Source organism: Diuraphis noxia, unplaced genomic scaffold (assembly GCF_037042655.1).
Source record: "Diuraphis noxia isolate RWA-SAM2 unplaced genomic scaffold, SU_Dnox_SAM2 contig0003, whole genome shotgun sequence".
NCBI classification, from domain to species: domain Eukaryota; kingdom Metazoa; phylum Arthropoda; class Insecta; order Hemiptera; family Aphididae; genus Diuraphis; species Diuraphis noxia.
In genome coordinates this window covers 34646362-34674326 of record NW_028301713.1, presented here as the reverse complement: position 1 = coordinate 34674326, position 27965 = coordinate 34646362, and the positions used below count along the sequence as shown (strand labels likewise).

The following is a 27965-nucleotide window of genomic DNA, read 5'->3' as shown; positions in this document are numbered from 1 at the left end:
TTTACAAGAATTATATTATATTTTATATTCAATCAGCCTACATTATAAAAATAATTTGTTTGATATAAAAAAATAAAATAAAATACATAAAATAATATTATATTCAATACAAATATTTTATTACCATAGCCAATTAAATCTCAAATTAAATTAAAAGTAATAATAATCAATAATAATAAAGGAATAAATTAAGAATGATTAATGATTAAATATTAGAATTTAGTTTACTGTACAGTGTTGAATATTGTATGAATAACGAAAACAAATCTGTCTATAGTTATTGGGGTATTAAAAAATTAAATAAATTTCTTAGATTAAATAAAATATTTCTAGCAACAGACAAAAAATTCAAATATGTATATAATGCAATATTGCAATCTATTAAAAATACAATTTTGTGACACATCATTTTATTATTTATCACAATTATATTAATAATAATAATGTTAAGTTAATGCTTTCGGGATGTAAAATGACAATTCCGATTTTTTCTGTTCATAAACAGCATCACTTAATTGGAACCAAAGAATGACCCTGTAATTAAAATATTATTAAATTAATTTTTAAAATATTAATATCAATAACAGATACTTTTTCTCTTGGGAATTATTGGGTATAATTTTTTATGATATAAATTAATAATTTACTTTTTCATTCGAGAGGAATGATGCAAAATTGCAAACTCACTATTTGTTTTCTCTCTAGGACTCAGCCACTCAGGCACAACATGACTTATTTGAATTTAGCCGAAGTTTTCACCATTAATATTTTATATGACAATGAATAGAGTGAACAAAATTATATTTAAGATTATTATATGTTTGTATGTTTGATTTTTCAAAATACTTCAATGTTTATGCAAGTTGAGTAAGTAAAAGATTAGAAAAATTTAAAACATTCATATACTGCAGAGAAAAATAAATATTGTAAAACAAATAAGCTTATAACTCGGTTTAAAGTTAAATTGAAAAAACAATCTTTGATATTCACTAGATAATATTCTTATTTTTAAATTTGATGATATAGCAATTCGGTCTACTTAAATATAATAGGTAATTTAATGGAATATTTAAAATGTCTAATTTAATGTTTTGAATTTATAGGATAATGACATTGTATGTGGATGTAGTGTCCTCTTAAAAGGACGCTACACAACCATTTGTTGTCTCTGTCTTACAAGTGCATAACAATGCAAATTTTTGCTTAGAAGATCACATTTAGCTCCATTAGTTTAAAAATTAGAGAGAATCGACCTATTAAGAAACTTGATGTTAAAAACATTATCTGTGTTTGTAAGAAGGTTTTTTTACAATAGTAACTCATACTCATAACTCACTTAAAAACTAAGTTATTGAAGACATCTCAGATACAAACACAGATAATGTTCATACCATCAAGGTTAATTTACTCTAATTTCTAAACTAACAGAGCTAAACTGCTGATCTGCTGAGCATACATTTGCTATGTTATGCACTTGTAAGACAGAGACAGCAAATGGTTGTGTAGCATCCTCTTAAAATTAATTCTCTAAAATATTTTAGTCTATTTTACACAAGGTTGATTCTACTTAACAGAAGTTGGTATGATCCAGGTGAGTCAGGTAAAGAAAATAGTGAACAGAAATTCTATTAATATCATCTATATTATATTTAAATTAAATTTTCTAAACAACTTACCGACAATAAGAATCAAAAGTATTGCTACGATAACTCCCAAAAGAATCATCATCTAGTAAAATAAAAATAAATTAATAATATTAAATGTAGATATATTATATCGTAATGTAAGTTGGGTAAAAATTTTTTTAATACTTTAAAGTACAAACCTTTAAATTTTTCCACCACATCTTTCTTTTAAGTTTTGTAGCATGTTGTTCAAATTGAGATGCACCTTGTTGCAAAACATCTGGAACAAAAATATATGTTATATTTCCCAAAAATATAATTTAAATTTTTGAAATTTAAAAACATTTTGAAATAGTGGCTTTTAACAGACAAGTTAGATTTACACTAATAAATGAAAATCATTACAGTCCAAAAAATCTTTCTATTCTAATTATTTATTAAAGCCTTACAACATATTTATTATTGTGTAATAGAGCAAATTTGCACTATAGGTACTATTATAATTACTTAACTAACCCTATAAAACTGATCAGGGCCGTAGCCACGGGGAGGGTTTAGGTGGTTAAATTGAATTAATTTTACTATGTAACTACACTTTGTGTTTACCAAGAAATTCCTTTAAGAGACAGTATGAAAGAGGTAGGTATGGACCCTCTTCACATAAAATTCCTAATTATGGTTCTGAAACTGATACCCATATTAAATTAAATATCTTCATTTATTAGAGTATGCAGTATGTAATGAAAGTTCATAAGACTAATAGCCTATAGGATAAAAAAAAAATAATGTTATAATTATTATGGAAATTAAAGAGTGATGGAAAATCTATGTATACAGTGAGTCAGTGAATCACCAAACATGGTTATTCATTTTATTTGTTTAACTGTAAATTTAATCAAATTTTTTAAATTTTAAGGCTTTATTTTCAAATACATAGATTTTCTATACCATTTAGTTAGTAATCCTATGGGGATACTAATTTTGGTATTCATTTAGTATGTGACCTACCGTATAGGGTATTCGTTTTGTATGCGTGACCTAAAGGCTACCGGACCGATAATTAATTTATAAACAGTCAAATTAATTATATAATTAGGTTATTTTATTATTACAGATGACAGATTATATTCAATATCAGTATAAAAAAAAATGTTTATAAAAATTCTAATACTGTTTTTCAAAAGAAATAATCGTATACAATTTGACTGCCAACATTTTAAAGTTTTAAACACGCGATAACGGAAGAACATGTACTGGTCGTACTGACAATATTGTCGATAATGTTAGAATGACGAAATTTCTATTAGTAAAAATCAGTAAATATATAATATAATTTAATTATAAAAATAAGCAAACATAGGTTGTCCATACCTACGATATAGATAATTGTCTTGGTCGTAGGTCACACACTAAACCCGGTAATTCAGGTAGGTCTCATACTAAATTCGATTTTCGATCGATAGGTCACATACTAAACGAATACCCTAATTTTTTTTTCAAGTGAGGAGACAATTCTTTAACCTTTAAATTTTTAATCAACATTTGAAAGAGTGAGTTACCTCCAATTATTTAATTTGGTGTACTAAGGATAGGTTTATGATAATTAGTTTGAGAACTACGATGATTCACAAAATATAGTAAATATAATTTACTTAATAGTTCTAAATCCTACATAACAAGTATTTTATATCTTAGTAAAACCACTTTAGAATACTTGGTAAACATTCAAATTTTTATTTAGATTTAAAAAATAAACATCTTAAAAATGTATAGAAAAAAGAGGTGATTTTATTTGAGAAAATAAATTTGTCATGCCACAATAGATTACTTTAATGGTAAAAGAATTATAAATATTTAAAAATAATAACCTTTTATGAATAATTAATAATAACAAAGATCAGGATTTAAATAAATTCAATATTAAAGGAAAAATCGGTGGTATTTGGTAAGTTAAGATTAAACTTGGCGAGCTTGGTGAATCACCATGTAGATGATGTAAACTCTGGTGTGTTGCTGGATAAGATCAAATACTCATGAAGTATTTATATTAAATGGCACTAAACTACATACAACTAATTAATAATTTAAATTTATATTACACGTGCATCTACTAATAAACTGTTTCAATACTAATAAATAAATCAAAGGACTTTGAATAAATCTTTATTTATTTAAAAAGGCAATTGTTATAAAACCATATTGACAGTGGTGTCATTTATTATCATTCAATATTGCTATAATAAAATGACAAGACTTTTGAATTTTTAAATAATATGAGAAGCCTATATGGAAAAAAAAAGTTTTGTATCGCAATGATGCACGTTATAAATGCATCCCACAAATGACACCACTTATGAACAAACATGGTAAGTTTTTACTACAGAAAATACAACTCTTTCACTGAAAATGCTATCTACTATTTATGGTTATTTAACCAAACTTACCTTCCTACTGAATGTTTGGTAAGCATAAACAAAAATTAATTATATTACATTCTTGTAGAAAGACATAATATGGTAGTTATTTTTGAATATTAACAGATTATTGTATAAAATATTATTTGTTTAATAGGTTTGTTTACCGGCTACTTAAGCTAAGTATATTATAAGAAAGTGTAAGTGTTTATTTGTGTTTTTAATTATTATGAATGACTAAAAAAAATGTATTTTAAGTCAAATATCTAAAAATGAATTACATTTGTTTATACAATGCTTTACATTAATATAACTTAATTTCTTAATGTTTAGTAACTTATTAGGTACCTATGTTTAATAACCTAAATTATTATTTTTTGAAACTTGAATTTATTAATCTTGAGTAATAGCTGTATTTTTGTTTATATTATTATTATATTTTTTTCTTTTAAGTAAATTACATTTGTTGGTTGTAAATATTAAATATATTTAAGTATGAGAAATATTTATTAAAAACGTAAAAATAACCATTACAACCATTACAAAAAATGTAACCATAATTTAGCACTATATAAATATAATACCTTAATATTTGTTTATTTCTATCTAGTAAAATTATTAAATATTTTTCATAGCTAAGTTTCTTAAATTTAACTTTAAAAAATTGGATATTCTTAGATAAAAATGACTCTTCATTCTAAGAGGATGATTAAAATTTGTCCATTATCACATTTTCTAGGAAAAAAAAGTGTTCTTTAGTTAATATTAAAACTAGGTAGTTATTACCAACTAGTTGGTGATATAGAAATTAGTTTATTTATTTATTCTCAGAAAATTAATGTTTATTGAATTGTTCCATCTAACCTGCAAGCTGCCCCATTATTAACTTGCATAACTTTTAAAATATAACATAAGTTTACTAATTACGGAGTACATAAATTTAATATTAAATTTTTTACAGTTACAAAGGTTAAAATATTTAGTTAATATTTATTATAGCTGATTAATAAATAAAGAATAATTATAATTTATACTTAATACTTTATTTACCTGCACGATTGTCTAACTCTGATAATTTTTGATCTCGTTCTAATACTTTTTCTACATTGACTCTCATAATTCCAACGACCTTGAAATATTTATATGATTAGATAATTTCATTGAATACACACAAATATGATAATGCACTCCTAAAAACATATTTATTGTACAGTGCTCATACTGACCTCATCAACCTGAGCTTGAGACTCTTGGAGTTTCTTTTGGGAGTCAGTTGGCTTTTTTGTGCTTTGTGCTTTGTTGTCAGCCATTGTGCCTGCAAGAGTAAATGGAACCAATTTCAATGCTATGGAAATTTAGAAACTAAATGTCTAATAGGTATGTGACGTAGAGTTATATTTAATATTAAGTATATTATCGTCATTCATTGGGACAAAATATATTTTGGAGACTGACAATTTTATCGGAAAACAGAAACCGTCACGTTTATCAGACTGATGCCATAGGGTATGTTAGTTGTGTGAGCTAATATAGTGTTTTGTACACCTGCCTAAAAACCCAATATTGTAAGTTTTTAACGCGCCACAGTCGAAAGCTGAGCAAAAACAAGACATCGAAACGCGAAACAGTGTCTTATAAACTCAACGTAACGTCATCGTAGTTTCAAAGTGTCCGAAAAATCGAAAATGTTACACTACGGCACTGGGACGAAATATTTATCGTAGGAGATTGACTTACCGGAGTTTTTGGATCTATTGGCCTGTTCGTTGATGCGGTAAAATGGACGACGACTTGACAACTGGTCAAGGGCGGAACTACGACGGTCGAAATTCAATGACTGCTTGACGAGACACACTGACGGTCTTCGGTGATATCGACAACAATTAGGTGACTACCGTACAAATGTCTGCAGCTCTGGCCGATTCTCTGACTCGCGTATCGTAATTATTAGACTATTGAAGGAGATTAGGAAATTAAAGAATAATAATTATTATTAATTGAAACTAAATACAACTTACAGAATAGATGAATAGTGATTGGATGGTGATGTAATCATAAAATGACGTCATAATGATTGATACGGTACCTGTGCGGTGACGTTGCAAACGCCTTGTGGTTCGGAATATCTTTGGCATATGTCCTACGGTAGCGCGAGCTAAAATTCAACAGGTTACACACGCGATCTCGGAATCGAATTTTTAGGTATTTTTATCTTAAAATTCAAATATTTAAAATGTTCAATTTATTAATATTCGAAAAATATAATATAATGATAATCATTTATTGTACTCGATGATAGGAATTTGATTGATAGTGGATAAATTATAAATTACGCTGTAAATTGTTATTAGGTGTCCAAGTGTTTGAAATATCTTTTAATTTACTTTTATATTTAATATTTAACCCTTCTTTTTATTAAACAGTGATATGTCAATTTAACTTAAATGTGCTGTTCACTACTACTTAACGATGTGATTAATATTTTTATGTGCACAAAACTATACACGACTTGCCTGTTTTGTTTTTAACACATAACTACATAAGTATACTGAGATCCAATAGCAGTTAGTACATTATTGTTAAATAGTTGACAAGTTAAATTTTTCTTAATATTTTTAATTCGACTAATTCAGCTAACTTTCTAACTATTTTATTTATTTTATGCGACCATTATTGTAATAAATAATTACTTAACGTTATTGAGTTTGACTTAACTTACTCAAGTTATTTATTTTTCTTGAGATACTCCGCTCAACTTGATTAAATTATAGTAATATTATATTCTAAAATATTACTTTGTGGTAAACATACCTATCATGGTTTTGTTTTCCAACGACGGATGGTAATTTTATATCATATTATACTAGATACGTGTATAATATACTTTAAGGAAGGGGCACATGATTGTGATAGGTAGGTCGTAGTATATAATGTATTAAATTAAATAATAAATAGTAACAATGTCATGTAGACGCGTTTAAGGCTGGCAGGCCGGACGCGTGTAAATTAATAACAACCACTCAAAATGTGAATCAAGTTAATCGCATGTATTGTTGCTAATGATATGTTCGAATTTCTTATGACTGTATATAATAATATGATTGCCTCAACTGACCATCGCTCACTGTTCATATAGTAGCAATAAGGTACATACGTGACACGTCGTTATTGATTCACGACCGCCGCACTCGCTGAAGTTAACCAGCTGGTCCAGCTGTAAAATGTATAACAAAGTTTCATAGTTTATTCCTCTAAACTAACAAATATGAAACAAGGGATATTCAATAGTTAAATTTAACTTAGGTAATTATGCTTTGCTGCAAACAATGGAAGTAGACTCATCTCGACTAATTATGGAAGGTTATCTACTGCATTAAAAGTTTTGTTAGAAATGTATTGGAATATCAAATAAGGTATTGCAGACTGCCATGCTCAATTTTACCCAAAAATATGTATAAAATATGTAAGACGTCTACCGACTACAGTCGAGCCACAATAACTCGAAGTTGAAAAGGGATAAAAATTCACCTCGAGTTATCTAAATAATTAATAAGAGAAGAATTTTCTAGGGGAATAAAAAAAAATTCTAGTTGTCAAGTTTTTCAAGTTATCGCGACTTGACATGTATTATAGCAATGAAATTTTTTTTCATTTATATTGAATGCACATTTACTATTGCATACCATTCAAACAATGATAGTAAGTATAGATAATTTGAAACTAAAAATAAAATATTATTTAGTCTTCTCCAAATTATGTTGAAAAGAATCAAATAATGTTTATAATAATTTATTTATAAGATTTCATTCAAATATTAATTTTCAATGTTTATGTTAATGTACAATTTTAAATTGTAGGTTTACATATTTTATTTATAACTTTTTATAACTTTTAAACGTATTCTATTTCATCTAACTAATGTTATGAATTAATAAAAATAACCATACGTACGAACAAGTAGCAAGTAGGTAATAACACTAATAACCATGTAATTCTATATTCTAGCAAACTTATCATAATAGGTAAAAGAGTAAATGATAAGTAGGATTTAACAATCGTTTTTGTTCATGTTATCAAGTTTTCTTATTAATATTATTTTATTATGTGATTGAGTTTCAGTAATTTATATCCAGCTTATGTCCAATTTATTGTACGAAGATAGGTATTGTTCCGTTATAAAACACAAGATAATAAATTAATCGTAATATAACATACATTAAATTAACCTGAAAATCCATAAGCACAGACTTCTATAATAACCAAACAAGTAACTCCGTGCATTAGTTGAAGCCTGGTTCCGCCATCTTCTTTGTTGGTAAATATTATGCTATGTCATATATTATATATTTATGGTAAATGTCAATTGATGTTGTATCGTATATTATTATTTCTAGATTAATTGTTTGTAACAAAAAAACAAAATTATTTTTTATTGATCATTTTGTTATAATTATATTATTTCATCTTTAAAAAAATATAATTTCATTTATTCCTTGTACCTAAATTTTGTGCATGCTAATCAATGTTTTGCCAATCAACAAAATAGCTATCGCCCTCGTGCGAGCTTCATTGATAACAATGTAAATAATATAACAGTACCTTATATAGTTAGTATAGAAGTTTGTGTCTAAAAGTTAAATAAATATTTTATGAAATAGTCAATAGGAATATGATACCTATGTATCTACATTCTACAGAATATACTACAGTGTATACGTTTTTGCTTTTTGATTAACTGACCAAAACCAACTGTATGGGTAGTCTAAAAGTCGCAATAAATGTATAACTCTATATTCATCTCTCAAATGGTTAATTACTAATAAGTAATAACTAATAACTATAGGGCTAGAATTCTAATGTAATTACATTTTTTTTTTTTTTTGAATATCTTACTCAATAATTTCTAAGCTACAAATGTGTTCAAGTACTCCATAGTCCATGTGGTATGTGGTAATTACAAATTTTTTGTAGTATTTTTTGCATTTATTTATCGGATTTTATACTTTTTGAGTCATTTTTTATGTTTTTAATGAATATTTTAATTTCATTTTTAACCTATTTCTCGTATTATAACTAAAAAAATTGACTTCATTGAAATATAAACATACTTCTACTTAAATTAAATTATTTTTATTGATTATTTAGATTTAAAAATATTAAAGAAGCTCTCATTGCACAGTGTAATACAATTGAGCAAATATAATTTTTAAAATTGAATTATTTACTCATTTTTCTGTATTTATAAACGTACTTATATACAATTTTACATGTTAAATGCATTTTTCGAAAGAGATGTTTATGATATTTTTAGGGCATTTAAATTTCGTCGCAGCTACTTCAATGTGTAATTGGTTATTTTTATCAATAAACGATGGTGGCCGGAGGAGAAGTACTGGCACCACCATGGTTCCTCTTCCGGTTCTCGATACTAACGAGAAAAAAAAAGGACATTTAAATTCAAGCCCTAGCAATGACTTATAATATTGCAAATTTGTTACTAGTTAATAGTTATCTAAATTATTTAAAAATTGTAATAATTTTAAATGACCGTAAAATCATACACATTATATATAGATATTTTTTTTTTCAAAATATTCAACCAATGTAAAATGTTCTAAACCCGTAAAATTGTATTGGTATTTCGTCTTAGGCCAATCTTTAATAAATAATTATGAAGCTCGTTAAAACTGGATAAGCTACTTGTATCTGTCTGTGTTATTACTAATTTTTTTATAATTATTTATGATTACAATGGTTCGTAGTAACAAGTTTAGTGTCGTAAAACTGTTGCCTAAGTCAATCGATATGACAATACATACACATATACATGCCAGACATATTACATCATTGCAATATTCATCTGATTTTAGTTTAGTGTATTATTTAATATTTAAATATTGTTAATAATAATATTATATCAATGCGCAGGTCTATCTCCATGACCTTAAATGATACTGTTGATATAATTTGTTAAACATTTTCCGAATCGTATAGTAATATGATACTATAATTTTATATATATTTACTATTTATTTCAAACATTTGCTCATATTCTATTTTCTATACTTTTAAAATGTTCTCAATGTATACAGTTCTGCAATAAATTTTACCTATATAATGTACATTAATGTTATTGATTAAAAAAATTTAATACTTATTTAATAATTTAACTTTTAGAGCAGCATAATGAGCAATATCATAGACCAGAATGAAAAAATTACAGCGGATAAAATCACCTCGCCCGAGAATAATAGTTCGTAATTAAATTATATCATATTTTAAATAGTTTTAAATTTAAGACTTTTATTTCAGACTGCAATATAAACACTAAAACTATAATTAGTATAGACAAATGTGGAGCTGACGATGATGGTCAAAATAAATCGATTGAAAACAATAGGTACGTATTAAAGCTATGGACATGTTTGATTTATAGATGTTATATACATTAAATTATGATGCGTTCGAAATAATTAATTTTTCCACAGGAAAACAGAAAATATAACCATAGATGTCGAGGTTGAAAAATATTCAGTTTCGAATCTTTTATGGAGAGATTTATATCCTCAAGTAGGTTTTTAATTCATCCAATTGAATAAATTGATTAAAATAATTATTTTAATTTTATATAACTTATAAGATTATTTTTTTTTAAGGTGTTGGCTAGTTGTATATCCTTTTTAATGGTGATTCAACCGGGAATACATTTAGCTTATTCAAATAATATGTTACATCATATGCCGTCAATAAATAAAGATCAATTTTCGTGGATAAGTAATAATCATTAACATATTTAAACTTCAAAATAATAATTGCAAACATAAACTTATTTATAAGGACTTCTGTTGAAAAATAATTATTAATAATCCTATTTGAAAAACATATGATAATATGACTAAAATTAAATCCAATTAATTATTTACCATTTAAATTTCAAGACATCAATAAATCGCCTTTGATTGTATAAATTGTAATTATTGTAAAAATCATGCATCAATGATTATATATATGATTCATTAAAATTAACATTACTATTTTGTTTATCGTGACGTTGATCCGTTATCATTATTATTAAAATAATTTTTTTGGAAAATGATAGTGACCATCACTGGTGTGTTTAAAACAATATTGAACAAAAACCGTAATCTAAACTTGTAAAAGCATGATTAATATGCTGAAACATTTAATTATTAAATAAATGAAAAAAATAACAAAAACGTCATTAGCTGATAATTAGTTCAATCAAAATTGTATAATTTAATATATGAAGAATGTAGATCATGATGGTTTGTTATGTTTCAAAACAGTTTGCTAAAAGTTTAAATTTTTTTTTTTTATTCATGGTACAGCTTCAACTGCTAAGGTTATTACTGTTATTAGCTTGTAACAAAATTAGTATTTAGTACATAGTAAAATATGGTTATACAATAGGTTCTTAAATTAGATTATACATATCAATTTGTTTTAAAAATGTAATTATTTTGTTGGTGTTGTCATAGGTAGGACTGAGGGCTTCAAAGAGGTTGTCGGGCAATTTTAGATTTTTTCTGGTATCTATATAAATACGGCAGTGGATAAGGAGATGCTTGACTGTGAGAGGTTCTCCGCAGGTTAGGCACATTACAGGTTCTTCTCTGCGCATAAGATGTCCATAGGACATCTTTGAGTGACCTATACGTAGTCTACTGATAACTACTTCATCTTTACGGTTTGATGAGTTTTAAATTATAATTTAAAATATTTGATATTGACCTATCAAAATTCGTATCTTTAAGATAAGATAGACCTAACCTATGATAAGATTCATGTTTAAAAATGCGCTTCAACTACTGACACTTAATAATAGATACTATTTATTAGCACAGATTATATTTTATGTATATTTTAGAATATAACCTGTGGTTTTAATGTTTACCTATTATGCTGCAAATAAAAAAAGAAATCAATAAAATATATAATATAGAAAAATCAATTGTTCGTTTACTATGACTGAAACTCATACCAGCCACACATTATAGAAAATACTTAATCCCCCTTTAATTCTTATTTTATTCTTAAGATATTTGTACACTGCAGTAATTTGGGTATAATCTTAATTAAATTTACAAATTATAAATTGGGCCCGTATTGTATTATTAAGAATAAAATAAAATAGTATGGATGTGTTTAAGTATAGGTAATTATAGTTAAAGCAAAGTTTTGATATTTTTCATTATGAAAGCAAGTATTTCGGTTTTGTGCACACCCGTTGGAGCGTTCCTTGTCGGTCTATTGATGGATAAGATTGGCCGGAAAAAAGCTTGTCTCTTAACTTGCTTACCATTACTCGTTTCGTGGACAATAGTGACCATTTCAAGTTCTGACAACATCTACACGTTTTATGTATTTAGGCTGTTGGCTGGGATCGGTGCAGGTACAAATGTAACAAATTTGCTGGGCAAAATAACAACACACAAATTATATTATTCTGTGGCTTATATTTAACAATTTGTTCAGGAATGACTATGGTGGCCATAGTGTACGTGTCGGAAATCAGTCACTCGTCGTACAAGCAGATATTGTTGTCTCTGAACAGTGTTTTCTTTTCTGGTGGTATACTGCTTTCAACCTGTTTGGCTGATCTGGACTGGAATGCCATAAACTTCTCATTTGTCGTCTTCACGGTTGTCAACATGTTGCTCATAATGATTTATTTGCCGGAGAGTCCGATCTGGATACTGAAATTTAAAAGTTCCGAGCACGTTGATACAGCCAAAATGGCGGTGAAACAGATTTATCCGAATAATAATCAGGTAACTATAACCCATAAAATAATTATATTAGTCTAGCGTTAAACGTATATCATATTCTTCAACTGACCTTATGGCTTATAATGCTTATATAATAATAATTATTATTATAATTATTATTAATATTATATTATTATAATCCTAATTGGTTTTCGATGTCTTATGTAAATATGTGATGGACGTCCGGATTGGTTCCCAATGAGATTTTCTGTACTAAAAACATATCATTATTTGTAAGTCTTTTAGATAAGTTTAACAAAATATATAAAATAATTTTCGTTATACATAGAACGTAAAATAATGATGTTTCCCGAAAACAAGACCGAAATTCAGTGATAACAGGGGTGACAGGCAATATTAATGAAAATCTTGCGATTCTTCTATCAGTAAACAATCATTTTTCGATTTTGTAATCGTTAATTTATTCATAGATAGATAATAATCTAATAATTACTTAATTGGAATATTAAATTTAAAATATGTGTTATACCCATCATTTATAAATTTAAAACTTAAAAACCTGATGTCGATAAAATAAGTCATACAAAATATGATTTGCTTAAAAATTTATTAAATGTTACCAAATTAGTTTTCGAGTTTTTACTGTATTGTTTCTATCGCATTTTTTTCATACGTGTTTGAAATTGGTTTTCATACTTTATTTCTGCTTGAATATTTGGTTGCAATTTTTAGGTATGTTTTTATAAAGTTAAATTTCAGTTCGATGTAAAGCAATATTAGTAATATAAAATCACATATTATATAATCCGTATCGACATAATATACTAATAATTAACATGCTAATATAACTATATTCTATAGAATTACCTATGCAATTAGTATTATTTTTTATAATATCTGAGTATAAGCCAATGACAGTTCACAGTTGTATACTTAAACAAATTTATACAAACACATAATGCATATTATTTAATATTTAGGTACTCATACCTACTTTTATAATAAATAATATAATATATAAATTTTAAATGAATTATTTGACATAAAATTGAAATTAGTGTTAATAAATTCTTAATATTTAATTAGGGGAAAAAATGTGTGTAGTTGACTAAATTTTTTGTACCTACCTATATCTTTTTGCGAAATACGTAAATCGACCCAACCAGTAAAGATGTTTAAGTATAATATAGGTATATTTCAAATTTAAACGGACGCCAATTCGGAAACTGCCATTGTGTTGTGATGACTTCAATAAATTGTGTTTAAAAAAACAATAAACCAACTGTGAACAATTTTGAAGACAGGTTTCTGGTAATGTATATGCGTAGTCAATTGGGTAAAATGAGATGGGGAATGCTAAAAATTTCTTAAAAAAATTTTAGACATTAAAAATCGTAAAAATATAAAAAGTATAAAAATAGTTTTGAAATTAGTGAAATTAGATTTAAAATTATTTGGTGGTATTTTGAAGTAGATAGGACAAAGTGGAGGTGGGTTTGTAAATTGTCTGGTGGGACTGAAATTCACGGGAACTAATTCGTCATGCCCGTCCTAAAATAAAGTAAACGACGCACGTGCCTAGCAGGTGTTCGAAGCCGAGTGGAGACGATTGAAATCCGCGTCAGATGCTACTGCCGTCACGGACGTCCAGCAATCGTCATTCATCGAGTCAGTCCGATCCAGTCCCGCGGCGTACAAGCCGATGGTCATATTGGCACTGCTGCTACTCCTCCAGCAACTGACCGGCGCCTACCCGACCATATCGTACGCGCTTCCCATAATCAAGTCGGTGACGCCCGCCGCCTACTGGCCGTCCACCGATATCCAATCACTGGCTGTACTGGGTGCCGTCAGGTTCGCTTCCGGCCTGCTGGCGTGTGTGTTGTCGTTGCGCGTGGGCCGGAAACCTCTGCTGGTGTTCTCGTGCGTAGCCATGGCGCTGTCGTCCACTCTGGTGGCGGCCACCCATAGTCAACGGGACACGACCACCATCCCGTGGTCCCTGTGCGGCGTCATGCTGTACGTGATCAGCAGTTCCGTCGGCGTCCTTGTGTTCCCGTGGACGATGACATGTGAACTGCTGTCCACGCCCGTCCGGGCAGTCGGCGGCAGTATATTGATATCGTACGCTTACCTGATCATGTTTACCGTGCTTAAGGCGTTCCCGTACGTGATGGCCGTAGTATCCTTGCCACACGTTTTCCTCATGTTCGGTGCCGTGTCCTTGTTGATGGCCGTCTACGTGTACCTTGTCGTTCCCGAGACGTTGGGCAAGAGCTTCCAAGAAATAGAGGATTACTTCACGCAATCAAGTAAACCAACATAAAGCTCGTTCGTCAATAACACATTTGCATCAGCTCCACACTTCCTTGCATAATGCATATACATGCATGTGGAATTATGAGGGGTGAACCCATGTAATCAGGAAAAGTGGTTCTACAGGTCTTTATACTTATATTTTATACATACATAATTTATATAATAATTCTTCCGTAAACATCTGTTTTTGTAATGACACCAAAGCTTTTCCGGTCTCATTTACACTAATAAAACATTAATCATATTATGTATACCTATAAATTGAAATGTTTCCGTATGTAATCTAACATTAATCAATACGAACAATCTTAATTCTGAGTGTTAGCTTATTATTGTATACGACAGATTTTTTTTTTAAATAATTTAAGCATAAAGTGTGTATGTATAAATATAACATGCGTCATGTTTTGTAAATCTTCGTTTCAAGTGTAGGTACTCTGAATATTTACAAATATATTAAGCCGTTTACATACAAATTATTATGTTCTGGTACAGTTTATTCATTATAATATATTATATGAGTTTTAAGCTATAACTATTCGAATTTAGAGGTTAATTTACGTATAGATTAGATTATAATTATTATAATAATAGGTAACTAATAATCCTGTTCTTTATGATTTTCTTTATCTGTACAGTGTAACAACACTGTCGATTTTATAAAAAAATATTATTATTTACTATTTAGTGATATTTTCGGCCTATAAACTACTTTGAAGCACATACGTCATTATTTCTCTAATCTCTATCATGATGTTCAGTTTATTTATTTTAAACTTTATTTGACGCACAAATATATTAGTAAGTACATGTGTGTAGTCAAGATTTTTTTTCAGAGAAGTGTTTTATTTTTATATTTAATTATAACATGTAATAATTTTAATCATTGATTTTCAAATTAATATAATATTAAACATGAAATAGAACCATTTGAACGCATAATATTTTTTAGAAATCTGAATCATAAATTTCATATATTTTTCACTTAAATACGGCTAATGTGAGGTGTTTCTACACACATAACAACCCACTGAATTATCACAAACCAATTATTAATTAGTATCTGCAATTTACTCTAAAACGTTTAGTTTTAATATGTTTTCCGAAATATAATTTGAACAGATTGAAATTATAAGTGTCAGTCTGAAACTTTTCACCCAACCAAAAATTTAAGTTTCTATCAGCCTTTTTATAATATATTTTACTTACCTTTTATTTCTTATTTTATCTGCACTCCATTCAATAAAAATTGAAAGGATGTATTGATTTTTTGATGAGTTGCCTATTAATAGGTGTGCATTAATTCGTAATTATATCTCTTAAGAACATTTTTGTAAATTAAGCATTGTATTAAATTACTTAACATCTATACTTTATCAAAGACAATTTTAATTACTATGCAGACTACACATATAAAAAGTACCGCGAATAGGAATACCTGTTGAAAAACGCAAAATATAAATTTAAAGCTAGCAGCAAGATGTAAGAAATTTTTACCGATTTCATCTTGCAGCACTCATGGCCTTAGTACAACCATTTTTTAATAACTTTACAAGCTTAAAACTACATTTTTGCTTTTTTTTGAATATGTGTGTAAAATGTAGATATTATATTTTAATGCTCAATATATTTATTGTTTTAAAATAAAAGTGTTTAAGCTTAATAATGATCAAAATCAGTTAAAATTGTACATTTCAAAATACATACAATTATTTTTTAAATAACTTCTACTAAGAAATTCTAGTTCACATCAGATTTTGATGTAATACTGATAATCCATCTTACCAAATTAGGATAACAACAAAGTATTAGTTAATTATATTATACCTATACGGCTATATACTTAAAAAAAAAATAGAAATTCAAAATGTAAAATAAAAAAAAAATGAGATTACCACATAAAATAGATAATTAAATAAAACGATTTTGGCTTGTGGGTAAATAATTTATAATTTTACCTAACTTACAACTATAATGAATCAATTAGCTAAAAATAATATAATCAAATTGTTATATTACAAATTATAATTACTACATTAAACATTTGAATAATTTTATTTTTAACTTAATAACTAATACCGATACCGACTGAATTTATTGTAAACAATGTTAAAAATATTAACATTAGCACCTAGTAAAATTCTTAAATTTAAATCATAATATTTTATTTTTTCAATAACTTTTCAACAACTTCATAATAAATATTTTGAAATGAGTATTTTCAACTGCAATGGTATTTAAATAAGTAATTTTAGTTTCTAAAAAGAGGTTATAAAGTAGGTACCTATATAATACTTGAGTAATATAAAAGCGGTTTCGCATCTCACTTGTGCACGTTAAATATAATAATAATTTAGATTTATATTATATTATCATTCTATATTATGCTATTATATAGAAATACCAAACAATATTTGCCTGAAAATAATAAATACCCATTTATTTTTATTTTTTTTGGCTACTAGCCTAATTTTTACGCGGTCCACTGTTTTTGTCAGTAACTTGCCGATTAAATTCGAGCTTTCCGCCGAGATTGAATTGGCTACCTGATAATAATTATTATGGTATAATATTTTTGTATTAATAATTCAATGCTCATGTATAACTCGTATAGAAACCAGGAAGTCTAAAGTATTGTCAAATAGACGAGTAATGGTTGTGGTGTTCTTTAACAAATTAGTGTGTTTGATATTATTGCATACTCTGTACCTAATGGATATATTGAATCTATATAGACAATAACAGATAGGTATTTATTTTTTCGTTAATTGGGTAGGGTCTAGTATTATTATTATGCGATTGCTTAATAATATTCAGATAACGTTTTAGTTGTATTCCGTTTCTATACAATGCGTGTAGCTTCATATAGGTAGGTAGGTATTAAACTGAATCCATACATTTCACGAGGTGAAGCGTATAATAATTACAATTGTGAGATAAGGTATTGCTGTATACCTAATACCAAAGTACGCTAAAAAGAATTGAATTCGTACATCGGATCAATGTATCCACCACAAACGTTAGATACGTTATAATGTTGCAGCACATATATTTTGTTGTTCATTCATCATATGATATACTATGGCGTATTGTACGTTTACAACACCACTTATTTCCAGAAATCCGTGTGTCTGGAAAAATCAGCAAACTTTTTCGAATGGAATACAGTGAGTAAAAAACAATAAATACAAAGGATTATAATACTGTGAAATACGCACTTAATATTCTGATTATATTATTTTTTTATCACTTGTATATATTAGCTCATTATTACTCTTGTGCGTTTTAAAACGTTAGTTTATTCATAGTATTTCTTATACGTATATAATCTAAAATATATTATAAAAAGTGACCTTGATTTATGGTATAAGTTGTTTTTTTTTTTGTATTTCGTAAGCTAATTTTTAATTTAGAGCTTTACGTATATATAATTGCATGTAATATATTATGATGATCTATAATTAATGATTTTCTACCTTTTAGTATTTAAAATATTTTTTCATTATTTTCATAGATTCAAATCAAATGATACTATAACACAATATGTCGAACAAAATGCCACCGCGGACAAACTGTGTTGGGGAGATCTTTTCCCTCAGGTTAATATGACTACAATATTTTATTATCATTACCAGTTGGTTCTTGATATTCTATGAAAATTTAGTCGAACGTAGTCGAATTTCATATATATTAGAAAATATTATACACTTAAGTCTTAAATACCAGATTACAAAGGTTTATTTTAAATATTATTATGTTTGACACTAATAGCGTATTTCTATCTAGATATTAGCAAGTGTAGTTGCTTTTTTATTGGTCACTCAGCCCGGAATCAATATGGTTTACTCGAACATATTTCTGAATTACTACGAATTTACAGATGCTTCGGAGTTATCTTGGCTAAGTAAGAGTATACCTAAATTACAAATCACAAATTCGTTAGATAATAGTTTACTTTTTGATTAGTGGCGAGTCATTATAGATACAAATTGCAATTAAAAATACGAAAGTCTTAATCGTTTGGAAGTTGCTGTTTATCCAGATAATGTACTCAAATCAGAGCCACAACAACATACTTACCTACAACTACTATAATATAATTGTCATGTATTGCGATCGGACTTTAAGCATTATATCTATCTTCTAATTAACCGTGCGGGCATAATTAGATTCATGTTTAGTAAATGGCATCAATTAGGCCAGGGATTCTCAAACTGTGATACGCGTGCCCCTTGGGGTTACTCGAAATTGTTTAAGGGGTAAAAGTTTGACCAACAAACCTGAATGAAATAAGAATGTAAGTTTTTAAATTTTTTATACATATATTTTAGTTTAGTAGCTAAAAAGGGGTATCCAAAAAAATGTACAGTAGAACCTCGATTATCCGAACTTATTGGGACCGCACCTAGTTCGGATACGCAAAAGTTCGGATATTGGAAATTTAAAAAAAAAAATTAGAATTACGTATGTATTAACTATTTATTATTTTTATAATTAAATATTTATTATTGTTATTAATATTTTATTAGAATTACATACATTACATTATCAGAAACATTATCATACATTATAAGAAATAGGTACATTACATTTATTTTATTTACATATGTATTATGTATGTATAATATTTTTTTGACAAAATTATCAATTTTAATTTGACGATGAGCTGCAACGCGCTTTTCTGCAGCCAAATGAATTTTCATGTTCGGATAACAGAACGTTCGGATACGCTAATTATAGTTCGGATAATAGAGGGTTCGTATAACGGAGGTTCGGATAATCGAGTTTCTACTGTATTAGTAAAAAGGAGTATAGTTTTCATAAAAGTTTGAGGGTCCCTGAATTAGGGCAAGCGGTATTTTTGGTATACCATGATTTAGTAATCTCCACGATGATATATCATCAATACTTAACTATAGTTACGACTTAAGAGTCACCGAAAACATCGTTGATGAAAAATTCTCGCATTGTTGTATCAACATTTTAAATACCATTCGCAGCGTCCTGCAGCCCTATAGGCCCAATTAAACCGATGCGTTACTCTTACTTGGATCTTAAAATCAGTCAGTCTGGCGCCGTCCAGCTGCGGTACCAATTTACGATTATACTGCAACAGCCTATGACAATTTTTAATACAACATTATAACAAGCGTATTAATGTATTTTCAGCTAGCATTCTGGTGATGTGTACACCAATCGGGGTGATCGCAATTGGTGTCATAATGGACCGGATCGGCAGGAAGAACGCGTTTTTACTAACATCCGTTCCACTTTTGGCATCCTGGTCGATCGCTTCGATTGCACGGCCCGAAAACATACATCTAATCTACGCGTGCCGATTTTTCGCCGGCATCGGTGGAGGTAAGACTCGATCATTTATATTTGATATACGGTCGATCTATGATGAATACCGTCTTGTAAATAATATAATATTAACCATAGTACAGCTCTCCTTAGCCGTGCAAAGTCGTTACGAACAAAACAAATTAATATTAACGATATTCTCCGATATCAATGATGTACGTATACGATTTTAATCATTGTCAACTAAAAACTAAACAAAAAATTAAGCTTCACTGATCTTGCTGATCATCCTAGATTTTTCTTCTTTTAAAAATGCATTTATTTAAATTCATATATTTAGAATTGTTGAGTATCTATACTTAATGATCATATATTATATCAATTATTATGTTTACATCACTTTATTTATAAAGTTTACTGGTTTGTTCTATTGTAATGATCGTTCACTTGCTTTTTTTAAACTTAACTGTCATAATATAACTTAATTTTACATGCTGATTTATCAATGTTTTTAAGCCTTAGCCGTATAATTCAATACCTTTTTACTGATTACTGACTAAAAACTTAAATTATAAATTACCTTGTAGCTATATAAACGTATAATGATGAGTGCAAGATTAATTTCTATCTCTCAATTAGTAAGTTCAGTCATAACTCATAGAACAGAAATTATACATTTTTTAAGTAAAGTAAATCTCTAATCAAAACAAATAAGTCATCTGTTTAACGATTTATAGGAATAAAGGTGATTTAATTTCATAAAAAAGTTTGTGTCACCACATAACAATTATTCGTAATGCTTAAATGGTATACAAAATTGAAGTACATATACATTTTAAAATATATATGGTTTACACTAAGCATACATTAAAATTCAAAAATTAGAAGATGAGTATGCATGTTGAATACAATAAGTTATATAAGTATAGGTAATTATAACTACAGATTTTAGAACCTTTTCCGATTTGCAGGCATGACGTCTATGGTTGTCGTTTACGTCTCGGAAATAGTTCATCCCTCGCACAGACAAGTATTGTTGTCGTTGAACAGCGTGTTCTTTTCGTTAGGAGTACTGTTCGCCACCACCGTCGGATCGATGTTCCAGTGGCAGACAGTCAACGTGATATTTTTCATATTCACGGCCGTCACGACGGTGCTCCTTGTCATCTTCCTGCCGGAGAGTCCGGTTTGGCTAGCCAAGTTCCGGACTGACCAAACCTACGACACTAGGTGTTCGATGAGGAGAATATACCCAAAGAATGACCAAGTTCGTTTAAAATTTTTTATCAAACTTTCCAAATCCGGTTTGCTGATACAATGCCGTATTCCTACAGATTTTTAATCACTGAAAAAAAACGCTTGAGATATGGTACCTATACACTAGTATTTTCTATATGTAGGAGTGCAGAACTGATGATACTAAAAACATAAAAATATTATGTACCTATTACCGATATGTAAGAGAAAGAACCCGGGGAATAAAGGACTATTTAATTTTTGGAACTACATTATAAAATACTCGTAAAGATAAGTTTTTTACATTTAAATCATATCTGTTTTCATTTGATATAATTTGCATTTGTTAGTACTTTTATTTAAAAATGCGAAACATCAAAACCTCTTTGTAAATGGGGTTAAATAAAACAAAAATAAAATGTCTTCTTCTTTTCCTTCGCCTTCTATCACAACTATTTGTGGTCGGCTACTTTCGTACTCAATTTCCACTTACTATGATCCGTAGCATCCTCCTCACAAACACTTTTCATTCCTATATCGCACTCTATAACTTCAATAACCATCTCTTTTTCGGTCTTTCTTTCTCTTTCTTTCCATCCACACCCCATGTTCTTTGTCAATGAAACTGCCTCAGTTTTTTCTTTTCTTAAAACATTTCTTAGCCATCTCAACCTATTCTCACGCAATTTGTCGACTATTGAAGCCACTCCTATACTATATACCTCTACCTCTTATATACGCATTTCTTATCCTATCCTCTCTCATCACCTTAATATTCTCATCTCCGCAATCCTCATTTTCCTCTCTATTGTTTTATGGTTTTATCTATAACCCAACATTCCGATCCATACATCATCGTCGGCCTTATTACTGTCTTATAAAATTTAACTTTTAACCTGATTGAGATTCTTCTATCGCATAAAACACCTGATGCTTCTCTCCTCTTAATCCGTCCAAACTTAATCCTATGCATAATATCTTCGTCAAAACCACCATCCTTTTGTAATACAGATCCTAAGTACTTGAAACTATCAACTTCGTCCACTACCTCGCCCACCATATTCTCTACATGCCTATTCTAATTTACTCTTTGGACTCTATCTCCAAGATGAATATTAAATTCGATATACACAGTTTTACTTCTATTATTTTTAACCATTTACTCTTAAGCAGGGCTTCAAAACGTTTTTATAACGTTACGAGTATAAAGTTAAACGATTCAAAAAACGATTGAAATCGATAACGGATAACATATCGGAAAACGATAAACGATTATAAATACTCGTAAAAATAATATCAAATAACTTAACAGAAAACGATTAATGATTGAAAAATATAATAATAATAATATCAATGCCAGGAAAAAAAATTATTTATAAATTATAATTATCAGTAAAGTATAATATAATATTATGGTTATTTTTGTAAAACTGTGACTCGAAATACTGGGCACCTACCTAATCAATAAAAATAAATGTAAAAGGAAGTTTAAAATAGCAATAAATATTTTAATGAATACCGTTTAAACGCATAAGTTGAATAACGTTTAAAATTGTATAACGGTTAAACGCATAAATTGAAAAACGTTTAAATTGTTTATAACGTTAAACAGTCATTCGATCATAACGTTTAATATCCATATAACGGTAAACGGTATTATTATTTTTGATTTAAGCCCGGCTCTTAAGTGCTTCCGTTCATTCTTCCAATCTATAGTTCACCTCCTCCAGACTCTCCAACCAACATTACATCATCCCCAAACAAGATGCACCATGGTACCTCACCTTGTAATACAAGGCTTGTATACTTTTTGTAATTTCGTCTATTACTAAAGACAACAAGTAAGGACTCAAAGCTGAACCTAGATGAACTCCAACTCCAAACCCTAAACTCCTCAGTTTCATCAACAAGGCTAAAACCCTTTTGTTCCCTTCTTCATACATGTCTTAAATTATACTTACATACATATTTAAATAACAAACTGTCAAGCGAAATTTCAAAAAAATGTGTTTATTAAGTAGCTACTATAAATCTGTTAATTACTAATTTTTTAACAAAAATCATCTAATTTAGCATAAAATATTCTGAAGAGGTTTTATTCATGTTACAACTATGGAGAAAATATGTTGTCCTATCTTTACGTGTTTATATGATCCAATGTTTTTTTTGTTTATTATGTTAACACATTATTTTATATGCAGTTCAATAATCTCAAATCCGATATTTTAAGTATATGATGTTCAAAGTACAGAAACGTGTTACATGAATGTGTGATACGGTCTAGATTTGTTTTGAATCCCCTTTGAGCTTTAATTATAATTAAATATAACAAGCATGTAATAGCTAAAAATAGCATAATATACCAAACCTTTTAATTTTCATTGATAAAATTATTAAATCCGTTTTATTAACGTACAATGTACATCTATTATAGTATTATATAATTATATAAGGATAAAAAAATAACAATATAATTTAATGTTTTGATATTTAATAGTAGATATTTACTTTATGGAAGTAACTAACTTATTATTGTTATACGTATTAGGTGTTAACTAACATAAAAATAGTTTCGTAGTTTCGTAGCATCAAATATATAAATCATGATTTTCACAACAGTACAACACTCGATGCAAACATGTTTATGTGCACGTGCGTGATAAAATACCAGATACACATTAATGATTAGATATTTATACGTATATACCTACAAACACTCAAGATTTGCATTAGATATAATATAATTAACAACTGTAGCTTAAATATAAATTATGCGTAATAATTACAGTTATCTACTCTGAGTAAATAACCATGGTAATAATATGCCTACATTAAGAGAATCATTCTCTTTAAGAGATTCTCTGAGAATGTAAAGCTTGTTAGCGCAATATTTGTTGTCTCTCTTAAATCCATGATCAGCATACAAAAAACCATGACAAAATAATTATATATCAACACAGTTTATTGATACGCATCCCCCGTGCTTTTCTTCACCTATATCGTAGTTCTCCTGGAGAACTTCTCCCCTTCTTATTGGTGGTCAGTCAGATATATACATAATATATTATATAACACGGACAAATTAACCAATCAAAAGTTAAAAACTACGATATGGACCGGAAGTGAAGTAGATGTGCATATTGAAAAAAACTATAAAAACTGTGATAATACCTATCTATTTTATCACGCGTGAAATGCATTCTCGTGAAATCGGGTTTTATGATTTTTTGAGTAATTTTAGAACAAAATCACCATTATTATAGAGAATTATGTTTATGGTTAACATATTGTATTATTATTAGGATTTATATTAGACTTAAAAATATATTATATATTATAAACACCAATAAGATTAAACTGTTGTTAAACAATATTTAGATAAATCGATACATCTAAACTCTCATACATATTATTCTTTATGATTTTTGTAATAGATAATTTTGCGCTTGGGTAAGATAAAACAAACTGTGCGCTGACATATTCTCAAATGTCTACTTGGTAACTGCAGGGATAATAAATCAATAATACCTAAAAATAATAATAAAAACCGCAATCAATATTTAATATGAAAGTTATGATGATTCAGTTAATTTATTTAGTTACCAAACACCAATAATTAAATATTATGTTTACAATTGTAGACAATACAAATTTTAGTATTTTACATCATTATTATGTTATGTATATATATTTTTTTTAAACTATTTGTAATGCCGATGCTGATTTTCAAAGATAAACTCATAATTAATTAACACTATAATTTCTGTACATAAAACGAATAACCAGTGGGGAGTTGTGTAATTATTCACACAGAGCCTGTTCTGCTGTCGATTAATCAGGAAAAAAATGAATAGCTAAATTCATGCTTAAAATAATAACTTTATCTTGAGATCATTCATGATCTTGATCGTGAAAAAATAATATTTATTTTTAATACAGTACATTTTACTGTATCTTATTATTTATAAGAATATAAAATAACTAATACAAATACATAGTTATATAAATAAGTATAGTTATATTACTTATACGATCTAATTTCTAATCATTTAATGATATTTTTTTATTTGAACTATGTAACACTATTTTAAGTTTTAACAAGGTTGTAAATTACTAGTGTCTTACAATTCAATACAGTATTGGGACATAAGTAAGTATAGATAATAGGTTATATAGTTGAGTATAAATAACTCGAGTGTATTTCAAATTTCAAAGTTATTTTCTGTTAGCTTATTAATATAAATATACATTTATCTAAAAAAAAATCATAATATTAAAAAGGTACAAATTTGTGAAAAATCGGTTGCCCCTCACTCACACAAGCTGAAAAATTGGACGTTGACGACAACGTCAGGATAATGGTGATTTGTTGTTGTTTTGCAGGTGTTTGCAGAGCAAATGGATCGTCTGTACTGCAACGCAACAACGACGGTAACCGGAGATAGCACGGTGGTGCATCAGCGGAGACGGAAGGGATTGTGCTGGTGGCATTCATCGCAGCCGCAGACTGTGACCAGGCCGGTGCGCGTGCTAGCCACCGTATTCTTGTTGCAGCAGCTGAGCGGCTGTTACCCGGTGATATTCTACGCAGTGCCAGTGCTGCGGTCGGTGGCCGGCACCACCGCCCTCGGCGGACCGTACTCGGAAATGGACGTGATGGTGGCGCTGGGCGTTGTCCGTCTGTTGACCAGCGTGTTGGCGTGTGTGCTGTCCGCGTACATCGGACGCCGGCCGTTGCTGATCGCGTCGTCGTTAGCCATGGCGTTCTCTGGCGCCCTAGTGGCGCTAACCCACGGTCAAACGGCGGCGCCGCTGTGGCCGCTGATAGGCGTTTCGGTGTTTGCTTGCAGTGGGTCGGCCGGCGTACTCGTGTTCCCGTGGACGCTGATCGGCGAGCTGTTGCCCGTGTCGGTCCGGGCTGCGGCCGGCGCTTCGCTTGTGGCGTACACTTACACACTCATGTTCATCGTGCTCAAAGCGTTCCCATACGCTGTGGCCGACGACGGCAGCGGTTCCGTGGCCACGACGTTCGCCGCATTCGCAGCCGTATCGCTGGCCATGGCCGTGTACGTGCACGCCCGCCTGCCCGAGACGATGGGCAAGCGATTCGACGAGATCGAAGCACACTTCGCCGATGACAAACACGTGGCAGCGTCGTTGCAAGACGAGCTATTTGATGAAATCGCCGTGAATTCGGCATATACCTACGCTGCTGCGTCGCGTCGTAACGGGCGATAATCGTTACTGCAGTTACTTATGTGTATTATATTATTATGTTTATAATGGACGGCGCGCGAGCTAAACGATGGAGACATTATAATATTGTGTTGTGGATTGGTCATTTGACCGAGAACCGTGTAGTTATGTGAAAAAAACACATTTTTTGAGTACCTACCCGTGCAGGTTTTGACTAACCGAAATTTTTTGTTTTTGTAATTTTTCTCATCTCAAATTAGGTCTGTGTGAATTGGTAAACATTTTTAGACAATTAATGAAATTTATGATTTAATTTATATAATAAGGTGACATATTATTATATTTCCTCGTATATACCTACTCATGGTCATGAAACTGTCTGATTTTATGTGCGCCCGGCCATACGAAAACTGTGTCATAAATATTATTAGCATAATAATATAATATTATTATTTATTATCGTACCTATTCGTCGTTTAAGGGTGCAGTGAGGGGTCAATGTGTATATTCGCTTCTACAAAGTTGAAGTAGGGTCGATGGAATACTATTACAGTATTACTGAGGTAGTGAGGTGTGTAATATATTATATATATAAATTGTTATTCGTTATTGTTAATTCGACGTGCATTTTTTTTTATATGTTCAATGTCATATTTTTCGTTCGTGTGTTTTTTATTTGTATTTATATCTATTATTTTTTTTATTGATATGACTTCAAAACTTTATGATATATTGATGTGTAAATCAAAGACTTTTAACTTTTAAGTAAAAAATAAATGTTATCCCACTGTTTTTTTCGATAGACTTCGGAAAATAATACGATATTGTGTTGTGTAAAAAAAATTAAATACCGTCTGTTTTACCATATCAGACTACACTCCTCCCACATTGTTGGGTGGTGACACGATAGCAACACTATTTAACGTGTATAAATCCACCGAACTCCCCAAAAAGATGTTTCCGAAATCATCCCACATACAATATAATGTTATATACGCGTGTTCAGTGATTCTGTGTTATACCCAATATTATGTTGTAGGTAGTTTAAATATTTACTATAATAGAACTCATCATGAGCAGTGGCGCACAGAGGTATTTTAAGAGCACATGCAGTTAAAAAA

General features: G+C 29.3%; 2 protein-coding genes and 1 pseudogene across 19 annotated transcripts; 2 read left to right on the top strand and 1 right to left on the bottom strand.

Annotated features, from left to right (window-relative positions):
- LOC107167853 (synaptobrevin-like) lies at positions 1-5919 on the bottom strand. The gene is made up of 6 exons (XM_089224901.1): positions 5777-5919; positions 5266-5354; positions 5090-5168; positions 1826-1905; positions 1677-1728; positions 1-534 (listed from the first exon to the last, which is right to left on the bottom strand). Exons 2-6 carry the CDS (start codon positions 5347-5349, stop codon positions 512-514), a joined length of 318 nt encoding a protein of 105 aa, XP_089081027.1. The 5' UTR covers positions 5350-5354; positions 5777-5919; the 3' UTR covers positions 1-511.
- LOC107167852 (facilitated trehalose transporter Tret1-like) lies at positions 5275-18273 on the top strand. Of its 17 annotated transcripts, none has more exons than XM_089224887.1 (8): positions 5275-5416; positions 10217-10292; positions 10352-10439; positions 10528-10609; positions 10696-10813; positions 12237-12452; positions 12536-12831; positions 14372-15584. In XM_089224887.1, the coding sequence occupies exons 2-8, from the start codon at positions 10226-10228 to the stop codon at positions 15113-15115; spliced, it is 1611 nt and encodes a 536-aa protein (XP_089081013.1). In that variant the 5' UTR covers positions 5275-5416; positions 10217-10225; the 3' UTR covers positions 15116-15584. The 17 variants fall into 17 exon arrangements, 16 of the variants coding, with proteins under 16 accessions (XP_089081013.1, XP_089081019.1, XP_089081021.1 ...); XM_089224893.1 differs by having other exon boundaries at positions 10339-10439; XM_089224895.1 differs by lacking the exon at positions 5275-5416 and adding an exon at positions 6088-6241 and having other exon boundaries at positions 10339-10439.
- On the top strand, positions 18152-27668 carry LOC107167855 (facilitated trehalose transporter Tret1-like; annotated as a pseudogene). Its single transcript, XR_016191243.1, has 6 exons — positions 18152-18275; positions 18623-18707; positions 18895-19012; positions 20278-20469; positions 21384-21679; positions 26032-27668. The product of XR_016191243.1 is annotated as a facilitated trehalose transporter Tret1-like (transcript).
- The last annotated feature ends 297 nt before the right edge of the window (positions 27669-27965 follow it).